The following is a 13622-nucleotide window of genomic DNA, read 5'->3' on the forward strand; positions in this document are numbered from 1 at the left end:
AGGCATATAACAACAATAACCAGATTACAACAATGAAATTATATTTATTTAGTTTTATTAAATGGTCCACAAAGGCAAAAATCACATGAAATATCTGAGTGAAGATGGGAGAAAAGTCATTCAACAAATAATTTATTGACAATTATGAAATAACTGTATTAACAGCTCTTCTGAATTATGCTGTATGTTGTGTTGAATGGGATACATAGAAAAGTCACGGTCCTGGTATCCTTCAGAAAATTATTATCTATGTGTAAAACTAATACAAACATATAATTAAGAACAATTCCAGATATTCACTCAGTTACCAAATGAGTAATAAAAATAACTATGATGGTTGTGTAAAGATGCAATAAGAGGGCAGGTGCTTCACTGAAGATTATCTTGAACAAATGTATGTGATCAAATGCTCAAGGATTGGTTATGTTTGAAAAGAAAGAATGATTGAAAAGGAATTTCAGGCAGGTAAAATGGTAAGATCAAAACTTTAGCTTTAAAAAAGAACATGATATATTCAGTAAGTGAGTGTGAAAAGGGTATTAAAAAATTTTAGTCTGTTCAGTTTAGAAAAAGGAGAGAAAAGTGAAATGTAATTACCAGGATTATTCATCCTGAACGCAGAGGATTCTGAACAGAGAAATGACATGAATTATAAAGGATCAATTTATGTGAAGAAATTTATAAAGTAGTAATTGGCAAAAAAAAAGACAAGCAACATTGAGAGAGCCTCTCAGCTAAAATTGTAGCTTCTACACACCTTAGTAAAATGGTAATGGTCTTAAACCACTCAAAGTTAAAGACAGTTTAATCCAACAGAAAACTTACTAACAATCCAATAATAAAGTCAAGTGGAATAAACAAAAGAGTTTCATGGTGAAGCAGATCATGATACTGGGGGTAAAAACAACCCCAAAGCTGTCAGTATTTGATTTTGAAAAGGGTGAATTCCATTAAAATTATCATAAGCATATATTAAAGGATCAATTAGTGATAGGTAAGATAACTAGAAAATCAGTAACCCATATGTACTTCTGTGGTTGCTAAGCAACAGAAGTATGATAACAATGTAATGAGACTGACCTCATAATAAATGGATTAGAACTTATATATTCAACTGAGTGCTATCCCTTTCAAAGAAATCACCTTGTGAGGTTGATTATTCTAATATTTCCATGATGGCAAAAAATACAGAGTTTTTCTATAAACCACAGTTATCAAAAAAACAAAAATAAAAATTTAAAAATATGAAACTAATCATACTAAAAAAGTTTATTCTAAAGAGTGGCTTCAACACCCACTTTATTCACTTGTCTCAGTTACAAAGGGTTGTTAATAGTTTCCAGAAATGAAATCTTCATAAGATAAAGATAACTATTATTAAAGATTTTTAAAATGTGTGGTGTACTCTTAAGACAATTCCACAACAAAAAAGTCAAAAGTTTGAACAATGGCAGTATTCATAGACCAAGTTAATAGCTTCCTAAGATGATTACTTGGGAGAAGGAAAAGAATACCACACATTTGATTGTATAAATTCTAGTTTATTTATAAGGTAATGTGTCTGCCTACAATGAAAACACCTCTTATAAAATCAGAACAACAGGGGTTGTAAGATTATATACCAGAAATTATCTTTATGGTGTTATACACCAGAAATTATAGTGTAGGCTGAAGTATAACCTTGCAACAAGATATAATCAGCAATTTAACAAATCCTAGTTGAAAACCAAAATATTCTGTTATTTAAAATTAATTTAGGTTGAATCTTAAAAGAAGGCTTATGTTAAAATCAACAATGATGAAAACTTTTTGTGGTCAAAATTGCCCTTTCTAAAAATTCCTATTTTGCTCTTCAAAGTATTGTTTTGTGTATATCACATTGCTTTACAATGTCTACCTGGTTTCTCCTTTAGTTTTGAACAGAATACTGTTTCTTTGGTTAAACACTAGGTAAACTAGGCAGTTTGTATTTTGAAGCTATTGAGTACAAAGAAGTATTTTTAAGCACAGATAGTTAAATTTGCATAAGCCAATTATGCATATGTGCTACATGTAATAAGGCTTATTTCTTAACTGGAAGAAATAATGAAAAAAACATTTATGATCACAAATGACAAACATGGGTTCAATAGTTACACTAAAGCAAATATGGACAGTAAGAAATATTAAAGTGAAAGATGATTTTTATTAGCAGTTTCATGTACACAAGATGACTATCTTACAAACTATAACATGGTCAAAATAGTTATTTATCATATAATAGGTTTTTCCTCTGACAATTATAGAAAAGATAAAGAACATCACACTATTATAAAGACGTATGTCTATACCTCATTAAGGTAAAAAGGAAACTCCCTTGTATTTATAAATTTTCAGGGTGTTTTCATCTTTATTTTTAAATCCTGAAAATGATCCTACAAAGAAGATTCTCTCTTCATTTATAAATATCAAAGTCAAGAACATAAGAGTTTAAATGACTTACCGAATATCACACAGCTTGTTAGTGACAAAGCAGGGATTAGAAACCAGGTCTCCTGATTCCCCGTCCAGTGCTACACAATGACTGCTGCCAATATCATATTTATACAGGTAGTAAAAAAATTAAGCCTTATTACTTTATCTCTCATTCTTGCTACATTTTAGTTTCAGATAATAAATATCAGAATGGTTTCGAGTTTACATACATGCTTTTTCATTATCTAACTGAATTTTAGTGCACATGAATTAGGACAGAAACTTCTGGAAATTATTTATCTACTAGGTAAGAAGAGAATGTACAAAAGAGCTGAAAATTTGCAAACTTCCCTCTATCATCTTATTGATGACACTTGCCACAAAATTTAAGGGAATCCCCAGTGAGTCTAAAAGTAAAAATTTCAAAGAAAGGCAGTCTCTGATGAGAAAAATATTTATTTTGGAAAATTGCAGAATTTGCTTGAGGCACATTTAAATAAAATAATAGTTTCATTTGGCCAACTGCCAAATTACCAGCACTTATTTCAATAAGATAAAAAAAATGTTATTGAAAAGGAGAATTTGATCATGGTTTGCTCCTTTTGATACTGTGGGTGTCTTTACTATATTAGCTGGGGAGAGAAGAATGATGAGAAAGGGAAAAGGTGAGTGAACCTGGGAAGAAAAATGAGAAGGAAAAGCCAGGATGAAGGGAAGCACATCTTAGTCTTTAGAATTCACTCAAAGAAGAATCTATGCAAATGGCTGTAATTTCTGTACAGGCTCAATTTCTTGAAATGAGAAGTTTATCAAGCTTCTGTAATGGTACCTTACCTTTAAGCAAAGAGAAAAACAGAGACTCCAAACAAAGCATTAAATAAGTGAATGAGAAGATAAATACTATCACATCTTTGTGCTTCATAATTATTATTATGTAAGAGGCATGTACATAGCTATGCTGACCGTCAGAGAATATAAAGGTAATTATCCATATCGCTTGTGTATTGTTTTTCATAGGAACTCTACAACTAAAAGAAGGTACTGTGATGATACCATTTCTCATCAGAAGAAATATCTTTCTTCTAGAGTTTAGGAAAAGACAAGATTTGGTATAGAAATCACCTACTTGCTGTAAGAACAATGTAGGCGGTAGCTTACATTAAGACTTTAGATGTATGAAACCCCAGGCCATTTATTTGAAATTCCACCAGAATGAATTCATTCTTATTTGTAAAACATAACCTCTCCATGATGTTTTCTTTTCGATGGCAGTTGAGAGGAAACAATAAACCAAAGAAACAATTATTGAGTATCTACCAAAAATGCCAGCACATGCTATAGCAGTGGCATCAGTAGGCGAAAAAAACAAGTTCTGCTCCCAAGGAGCTCACAATCTGATGAAATTACTAGGGGCACCAAAAAAAGTCAGCATAATACAAGATTTGATGGCTACAGTGTATGATGGATTAAGTTGTTATCACAGGGCTGTGAATGAATTTATCAATAGTCCTTCCATTGGCTGGAAAAGACGACAGCACAACACGACAGAAATACGAAATGAGAAAATAAGAAACACATAAGAAGAGGAAAGCTAATTCCCCCCCCTTAGAATCACAGTCCAGTACAACACAATTTCGCAGAGTGGATTTTGCCAGCTTGGCATCCAGGATAACTACATCACTCATTAAAATCTGCAACACTGTCGGTAGCTTGCTAAATCCAGCACGGATGGATGGCAGACGGAGGAAAAGATCCTCTCGGGAGTTAACACCAGTGTTATTTTCACGATTACAAACCTGGCTCTTTGGCGGGACGCAGGCACCCAATGCAGCCTGCCCGCTCACTCGCGCGCGTCACTCCACCTCCAGGAGGGAGTGACAGTGTAGCTAAGAAACTGGACCCTCAGAGATTCTCGATGACGTAAGCCGGACGACAAAAACCCCCCAGACCACGGAAAGACTCTGCACCCAGAAAAAAAATAAGGGTCTGGGAAAGCTAGTACCCGAATTACGGACCCAGCACTTCCTCTTGGCGGAAATAACTGGCACAGCGCCCACTGCAGCTCAGCTGAGGAGGAACGCTGGTGGAGCAAAGGACTGAGGGCGCCGTTCGGTCCACCCGACAGAGCCCGCGGGAATTTTACTCTTGGCCGGCCAGGAGGCGCGGCCATCCCCGCCCTTCCAATAAACCATTAGCTGCGGGAGCCAGGGCCAGTGCCCGCCGGGAGCCAGCCCCGCGCCGCCCTCGCGCTCTCACCTTTCAAAGCGCCTCCGCCTCTGCCTCCGCCTCCGCCTCCGCCTCCGCCCCGGGCACCCGCTACACAAGCGGCGCCTACCCCCTTCCGGGGACCAGGGGAAGTCCCGCCTTTGGGCGGAGCAAGAGGCGGAGCAGAGCGGCGGGAGGGGTTGTCTTCCGGGAGCGTGTGCCGGGGGAGGAGCGGCCGCCGCGCGGCAGTCAGGGAGCTGAGTGCGGGGGTTCTGGTTGCAACTGAGGTGGGCCAGGGGCCCGGCGGGCTGAGAGGGGCCGGGAGGACAGCACCAGTCAAGCCCGGCGTGGGCAGTGGGGCTTTGCGGTGGGTGGGCCCAGCAGCTGGGGAAGGAATCAAACCGTTCCCTTGGGGAAGGTGGCCAGTTTCTCGCTCCCTCGCTCTTCCGCTCTCTGCCGTAACTTTGGGGTGTGGCAGGGATTAGTGAAGGACCTTTACCCGGGACCTGGGTGTGAAAGAGTTGTGGCCACGATGGGGTTATAGTCTTGTTTGCTGCCGCTGGCTTGATAACACACGTGTGTAATCCAAATTATTCTCGGTGACTTGGGGCCTCTACTGCCCATCTAAGTTAAAAGGCCTGCTTCCTCAAACTTATTTCACCTTCCTCTGCCATCTCTTTGCCAGCTAAGCCCAACCCGGGAGGGAGTCAGGGCTACCAAGTTGCTCTGAAGGTTAAAAGGTCGAGAGTGTAAGACTGTTAAAGTGAGTCAAGAGAAGGAAGAATTTTGTGGACTACTACAGTGTGTGGGGTGAGTTCTAGAGTCTCACCATGTCAGGGAAACGGAAGCGTGTGGTGTTGACTATTAAAGATAAGCTTGATATAATAAAGAAACTTGAAGACGGAGGTTCTTCCAAACAATTGGCAGTGATTTATGGAATTGGTGAAACAACAGTTCGGGATATAAGAAAAAACAAGGAAAAGATTATAACTTATGCGAGCAGTTCTGATTCCACAAGTCTTCTGGCCAAGAGGAAATCTATGAAGCCGTCCATGTATGAGGAACTGGACAGAGCAATGCTAGAATGGTTCAACCAGCAAAGAGCTAGAGGGAATCCCATATCTGGACCAATTTGTGCAAAAAGGGCTGAGTTCTTCTTTTATGCTTTGGGAATGGATGGTGATTTTAACCCCTCTGCTGGTTGGTTAACTCGTTTTAAGCAGCGGCACAGCATTAGAGAGATTAACATTAGAAATGAAAGATTAAATGGAGATGAGACTGCTGTGGAAGATTTTTGTAACAATTTTCGAGATTTTATTGAGCAAGAGAATTTGCACCCTGAACAGATCTACAATGCTGATGAAACTGGACTCTTTTGGAAGTGTCTACCTTCCAGGACTTCAGTAATCAAAGGTAAATGCACCATCCCTGGGCACAAGTCAGTTGAAGAAAGAGTCACTATCATGTGTTGTGCCAATGCAACAGGTTTACACAAACTTAAACTCTGTGTTGTGGGCAAAGCAAAGAAGCCTCGCTCTTTCAAATCAACTGACACCTTAAACCTGCCAGTCTCTTATTTCAGCCAAAAAGGTGCATGGATGGATCTTTCCATTTTCCGACAATGGTTTGATAAGATATTTGTGCCACAGGTTCGAGAGTACTTAAGATCTAAAGGCTTGCAAGAAAAGGCTGTGCTTCTGTTGGATAATTCACCAACACATCCAAATGAAAATGTCTTAAGATCAGATGATGGCCAAATATTTGCTAAATATCTACCACCTAACGTGGCTTCATTGATTCAGCCCTTGGATCAGGGAGTTATAGCAACAATGAAGAGAAACTATCGTGCTGGTCTTCTCCAGAACAACTTGGAAGAAGGAAATGACCTGAAGTCATTCTGGAAGAAGCTAACTCTACTTGATGCACTTTATGAAATATCAATGGCGTGGAACTTAGTAAAACCAGTATCCATTAGCAGAGCTTGGAAACTGATTCTTCCTAATATAGAAGAGAAAGAAGGCTTGGATTTTGATGAAGAAGATATTTCTGTGGGCACTGTGGCCACCATTTTACAGCATACCAAAGGATTGGAAAATGTGACTACTGAGAATGTTGAAAAATGGCTTGAAGTAGACAGTACTGAACCAGGCTATGAAGTATTAACTGACAGTGAAATCATCAGAAGAGCACAAGGCCAGACAGATGAATCCAGTGAAAACGAGGAGGAAGACATAGAACTAATTCCAGAGAAACATGTAAATCATGCAGCTGCCCTCCAATGGACTGAAAATTTATTGGATTATCTAGAACAGCAAGGTGATATGATTCTACCTGATAGACTGGTAATACGTAAACTTCGAGCCACCATCAGAAATAAACAGAAGATGACAAATTCAAGCCAATAATGACATTTCATTTGTATCATTGTTCTGATAATTGTATTTGTGAGCATACCCTTTTTGTAACATGGTTTAATCTTTGTGTTCTGAATTCTCAGGCCTAGTCATGTGAAATACTGATACAAAAGCATCTGTCCAGGTATGGTGGCACACAACTATAGTCCTAACTTCTTGGGACACTGAGGCAGGAGGATTGCAAATTTGAGGCCAGCCTCAGCAATTTAATGAGACCCTGTTTCAAAATAAAAAGGACTGGGGATATAGTTTGGTGGTAGAGTGCCCCTGGGTTTAAGCCCTAGTACTGCGAAGAAGAAGAAGAAGAAAAAATACCTACATTGGTTTGAGAATTTTTTTTTTGTTACCTGTTGTCTCTTGTCCCTTTATTTTTTCAGATTATCTCAAGCTGATTGTGTATAAATTATGTGCATACATGTATTCACTTTTGTAAGTCCACAGTTCTTTCTGTAACAGTGGCGTTTCCTCTAATTTTTAATAATGGAGATAGCAGTGAACAGATTGAGCACTTTTCTAAAGTCTTGCTTGAATTTTCAGGGATGCCACAGCACTCTTTTCTTGTGCTAACCATCTTAAATGGTTTTGTGTTTCTGTATAGTCTAAAGGATGAAAAGGATCTATATTGTTAGATTTTAGAATGACCTATAGTAATTTAAAGATGAAGTTCAGTAATGAGGAAATAATGATTTATGAATCATAAAAATAAGAACTCGTGTTTCTGTTGTCTTATATTTGTGTGAGTGGCAAGATGGTGAGATTATTCCAGAAATCAAATAAAATATGGTAGGTAATTGCTAAGTTAAGGAGAAACATGGAAAGCTGATATATAAAAGAGGTATTCTGATCAATTTATTTGTAGTAAGTGTTTGGGGACTTTAGGTTATTTATACTAAGAATAATAGGTTGCTTTTAATTTAGTCATTTTATGAATTGGGAAACAGTATAGGTTTATTATTTATTCATCTCATTATAGTACAGGTTTTGTAATGTTACATGTAATGATATGACTCTCATATTTGGGGTACAGCATCTTGGGGATTTGAAAGTTAAGTTTGTTTTTACTGAGTGAACACTTCGAAAATTGTCTATAACTTGGAAAATTTTGTTATATTTGAATCTTTTATTTGATATGAAAAGAATAAAGTTTTTTACTATTTTAAGTAAGTCATGTTTGTATCCTATTTTATGAAGGAAACAATAACTATGGGAAGTGGCAGACACTAAGAATTTTATTATTTATTGTTTCGACATTTGTGAAAAGGGATTATTTCTGCTAAAATTTAATGTGAGTCAGAATTTTGAGAAATTTTCCTAATGAACTATTTAAGACTTGAAAATACTTTGCATATGTTAAAGTTAACATAATTTATAATTTGAAATCAAAATGTTCCATATTATATCATGTTGGACCTAAACTTTAAAAATAATAAATTAGAATTTTTCTCATATTTCAAACGTTTACTTTTTCATTGAAATATGTAACATTTTATGCCTTTCTTAGAATTATGAAACTTTAAAAATATTTTTAGCTTTCCATAATTTCTGTTATCTTCATTTTTGTATATGTCTACATTTTAGAAAAGACTTGTGATTAAAGTATTTAAAAATTGTGTTCACCGCATAAATTTCATTAATGCTTAGTGGGAAAGAACATCAGAAATTAACATGTATATTGAATCAGATGAAAAGTTCTACTAAATTGTATATAATTTTTCTAAAATGAAAACATGTACTATAAAGCTTGGAATTTTGTTTGGATTTCCTGTCTTTAAAATTCCTTTTTGGTAAAATGCAGCTGTATCATTGCCACCTAGTGGTGAAATTGATGTTACTGCTAAGCTGCTTGGTTTTAAACATGAATAGTAAAAGGTTCATTGTGGCTGTAAGTGTGAATCTTGTGACTTTATCTAGATTGAGAGTGCCCTTCTTTCTTTTGTTTATTACTGCTTGCTCTGAAATATGCAAATGGGTAGGCTCGTAGTTTTGTTTGTGATAATTATGTCCTTTATTATCAAAGTTGCCAATTTTTGAATGTTGCTTTTGATGTAAGCAGTGTACTTCATATCATTTAATCCTATAATTATGAGTTAGATGGAAATTGCTTATCTCATATTCTTAATTTCTGAAGGTCACTTGGCTATAGGTAAGAATTTTGGAATTAAATATATATGCTTACATTTATCCAAACTAGGCCAACCTTTTACCCTTTTTCATTATAACATGTTTTTGCCATTCTCCATTCACCATTTGCCACAAATGTCTGAATTTACTAATTTGCTTCCCAATGTACTTATGATAACCATTACCCTTTCCTTTAACTTTTTATGAGATTAGTCTTCTATCTTCTCTATAGTATTTCTATGACTTTTTTTTAAATTGACAACTTAGTAGCATTTGAAATTGGATCATCTGTTTTCTGAGTTCCAGTTATCATTGTTCAGTGAGACTCCTTTCTCACTTCAACAGTTTAAAGCCCAGTATTGGGAAAAATAAACAGTTCATGTAAAGATTTATCTTAAGTTCATTAAACAGTCTCAAAGAAAATTGAAGAGCTGGCACAAGATGGTACCAGCATGGAAATCTTGCTTGGCCAAAGATACTGGAAACCACTATTATCAAAAGCATGTGAGGGGCTGGCATTGCTCAGTGGTAGAGCACTTGCCTAGCATGTGTGAGGCACTGGGTTGGATCCTCAGCACCACATAAAAATAAAGATACTGTGCCCATCTACAATTAAAGAAACATTTTTTAAAAAAGCATGTGAGTGTGGATGCCCTCCAATCCAGACAGACCAAAGGACAAAAATCAGCTCCCAAATGAGACAATATGGGGAAGAGAGGATGCTAAGTTAAAATAGAAGAGGGAATGGTTATAGGAGAAGAAAGAAAAACTAAGCAGCTGTGACCTCAGCTGTACTTTGTAATGCTACTAATGTACTTTGTAATATACTAATCCCAGGTTTTCCACTCTGTGCTGTTTGGTCTTAGAAGGGCTCTCTAATTTTTGCTTTTACCCTTTCTCAGATGGAATGTTAAGTCAGTAGCAAGTTAAATGTCCTTGATCATTATGTTTTTGGGTACTACATCTGCCCCAGAAGTCCTAAGCCCTTCATTTCCAATTTCTTTTCTGTCAGTGTCTTATCCAAGGTCCTGATTAGCTTCTGTTTCTCCATTAAAAGATTAGCCATAGTCTTATTTTCTCTTTCCTTTTTTTTTTTTCTTCTCATCATTGTGCATTGACAGTCAGCTAACTGAACAGCACAATGTTTTTTAACTACTAGTAGTCAGAAATTGGGTGGGTAGATTTCCTGCCAAGGTTGAAGTGAGAAATTAGAAAGCTACTTTGAGAGATTTGAACTTTAGTGGGGAGCAAGAAGTGGTGGTAAGGAAAGTGAATTCCTTGTTGCGCTTAAGTCCAATGAATCAAACACACATTGAGGTTTACTATACACCTAAGTCTGCTGGGTGGGGTGGTTTTAGGAAAATATAAAAGGAGAAGCAAGGTTCCTGTCTCAGCATCTTGAAATCAAGACCACAAAAAAGCAATAGGTATTTGGGTGGGTGGGGGTGGGAGGCTTTGGCCATTGTAAACTCACATTAAACAGCCAACATGAAGTGATATGAACTATGTAAGGAAACCAAGATATATTTTATCTGTTTATTCCTTCACTGGCATCTATATTGTATATTCTGAATTTTAAGCTTTGTATTCTTGGTTTTTCTGCTCCTGTGTGACTTCATCTGTTTCTCTTACATGTATGTTATCCAGTTACTACTTCAGGAGTTCAGATGAATATCTTCAATTGAGAAGATTTAAGTCTGGAAAACAAAATTGCTACTTTGCTTCCTGTTGTGGTTCAGATATGAGGTGCCCTCCAAAACTCCTGGGTTAATGCAGGATACTCAGAGGTGAAATGATTAGATTATGAGAGCTATACCCTAGCAGTTAACATCCTGTTTTAAATGGACTGAGTGGTAACTGTAGGCGGGTAGGGTATGGCTGAAGGAAGTAGGCCACTATGGGCATACCCTGATTTTCACTGTAGCCCATTCCCCTCACCTGTTTCCACCTGTCAGGTGAGCAACTTTCCTCTGCTATGCTCTCCCATAATCTCTGCAATACCTTGGATCCAGAGAAATGGAGTCCACTGATCATGAATTGAGACCTCTGAAACTGTGAGCCAAAGTAAACTTCTCTGTGTTGTTCTTGTTGGGAATTTTTGATCACAGTGACAAAAAGCTGACTAACACGTGTCCTCTCCATTGTGAACTTGTCCTTAGCATCCTCCTAATATCAGAGCTACCTAAACAAGCTAAGGAGTTTAAATAATCATTTAAGTGAATGACAAAATGGAGCTAAGCTATTTTGGTATTGTATATAGATAATTGTTTTCATATCTGTATCTCCTCTTTCTTTGCCTTTCCTAATGTATACAATTGTCCTTGTCTGAAAATTCTCTCCCAGAAAGTCAGTGGTTTCTATTTTTTCTCTTTTTGGTATTCTTGTTTCTACTTGAGTACCAAAATTTAGTTTGTTTTAACCCTTATCCTCCTCAAAAGATTGTCATTCAAACTCTTAAGACTGATTTCACTCCTTAGAAATGCACTTCTAACTTTTCCCCCTACTTAATGCACTTAACGTTTATGCAATAACTAGTCTCATATAGTCTTGTGTGTAATTGGAATTGAGAGTGGAGGATGTCCAAAGGTTAGCATTTGCTTCCCCAGTAGCTCTTAATGTGAAAGTTAGTGTCTTTCAGGCCTCAGATTCTGTAAGAATTGTCATACTGTAAAATGATTTTTGTGGTTATGTCTAAAAACTGGACTTTGAGAATCTAGAGATCAAGGATCATTGAATCAAAGCTTTGCACATATGTACATTCAATAGATATGTACTTAACACTCATTGTATATTATGTATAAGGCATGTTCTGGGCAATGTATGGGATATGTGACTAAGACCAACTGTATTCAAGAGATTTACAGTGAAAGGGAAGAGACAGATATGTAAAAAATGAAAAATGAAGTGTTGCATGCTGCACTGCAAATGAAAGGCTAATTCTGATGTGGGTGACATTACAAGTACAATTCTGATATAAGAGTAAAGATGGTAAAAATTGAGTTGGCCTTAAATAATAATATTTTCATGATATTTTATGATTCTCAGATTATTTTCATGTATATTAGCTCATTGTCTGAGAAATGAAATAAAATTTTGGTTGGAAAAGTATAAACCTTAAATTAATTTTAGGTGAGAAGTCTTATTGAGGCTTTGCTGTGTTGGTCTTCTTCCTACTATTTGCAGTCTAAAGAAATTGTGTTTCCTTTTTGGTTTGAAGGGTTTTTTTGTTTTGTTTTGTTTTGTTTTGGTAGTGTCAGGGATTAGTCCCAGGGCTTCAAGCATGCTACGTAAGCATTATACTATCCCCAGCTCATAGGGGAATTGTTTCTTAAGTTTATAAAAAGCCCCCAAAGTTCTGGACTCTCTGTAAACCCTTTTATTTCTGTTTGTAGCTTACTAGTTATTTTTTGAGCTCCTCTCTCTCTCTCTCTCTCATATTTGCTAAACACAATAAGGAAGAACTAGTTAATTTTTTTGACTCTCTTTAGCCATTTCTCCAGAGCAGAGCTTCCTAAATCATCACTATTATGGTATAGATCACTTCTAGGAGGCTATATTGTGTATTGCAGGATTTTTAGCCATATCCCTCACGTTTACCAATCATCCCTTCCCTTTTCCAGTTATGACAAACAAAAATGTCTCCAGGTAACTGCCAAAGGTCCCACAGAAGTCAAAATTCCTCCTGGATGAGAACCACTTCTCTAGAACTAGTCCATAAGCACTTGGTCTCCTTTCCAAATCACTGAAAGTTATATTTACAAAATGTTTGTACCACCATTTCTTCTTCCCAGCACCTGGTAGTTATTTCTCTGATGCCTATTTCCTGCTCACTAATGCCACATACTAGGTTTTTGTAATAATAGTACCCCACTTCAAGATATCTGTTTCTCTTTTGATTTGAGTAACTCTACCAGATGGTATGGAGAAATCATTTGTCCACAGATGAATTTTCTAAGCTATATTTCTAACCTACTTAGCAGAATCTCCTTTTTGTCCTTATTGAGGAAAATTGTTATCTCACATTTTAAACAGAAACATCTCTTAAACATTTACTCCTTTTAATTCAAGTAATGTGTTATATTTGATATAATGTTCAATTGCCATTCATTTATCTAGAATATTTATCTGCAAATATTTACCTATTCTATAATAAAAAATTTAAAAATATAATTTCCCAATTTTTTCTTGCAGATTTCAGTAAATGACTGTGAACCTGAAATTAAACCCTTAGATATTTTTGTGTGTTGGAAAAATGACTCATATAATCTATTGTAGTATTTTAGCAGTGAATGATATGACAAATAAATGCTCTACAAGATTGATACATTTTAGTATATGAACTGGTTATTGAGAACTAGAACTGTTTTAAGGTTATTTAGAAATGTTTATTGTATGAATATTTGTTCATTTCTATAAACATAGAAATAA

At 36.4% G+C, this 13622-nt stretch overlaps 2 protein-coding genes across 4 annotated transcripts in view; one reads left to right on the forward strand and one right to left on the reverse strand.

Annotated features, from left to right (window-relative positions):
* The window catches only part of Ccdc82 (coiled-coil domain containing 82), a 33342-nt gene extending 28544 nt beyond the window's left edge, over nucleotides 1–4798 (reverse strand). Inside the window, exons 1-2 of one of the 3 annotated variants that reach the window (XM_047516887.1) lie at nucleotides 4711–4737; nucleotides 2483–2566 (exon numbers count right to left, since the gene is read on the reverse strand). The gene's annotated coding sequence lies outside the window, so the exon portion shown is untranslated. Of the gene's footprint in view, nucleotides 1–2482; nucleotides 4679–4710 lie in introns of those variants that run through there. The other 2 variants (XM_047516888.1, XM_047516886.1) reach the window with 2 other exon arrangements.
* A 49-nt stretch (nucleotides 4799–4847) lies between these two features.
* On the forward strand, nucleotides 4848–7320 carry Jrkl (JRK like). Its single transcript, XM_047516889.1, has 2 exons — nucleotides 4848–4946; nucleotides 5345–7320. Exon 2 carries the CDS (start codon nucleotides 5490–5492, stop codon nucleotides 7062–7064), a length of 1575 nt encoding a protein of 524 aa, XP_047372845.1. The 5' UTR covers nucleotides 4848–4946; nucleotides 5345–5489; the 3' UTR covers nucleotides 7065–7320.
* Nucleotides 7321–13622: the final 6302 nt, after the last annotated feature.

Source organism: Sciurus carolinensis, chromosome 11, assembly GCF_902686445.1.
Source record: "Sciurus carolinensis chromosome 11, mSciCar1.2, whole genome shotgun sequence".
NCBI lineage: Eukaryota > Metazoa > Chordata > Mammalia > Rodentia > Sciuridae > Sciurus > Sciurus carolinensis.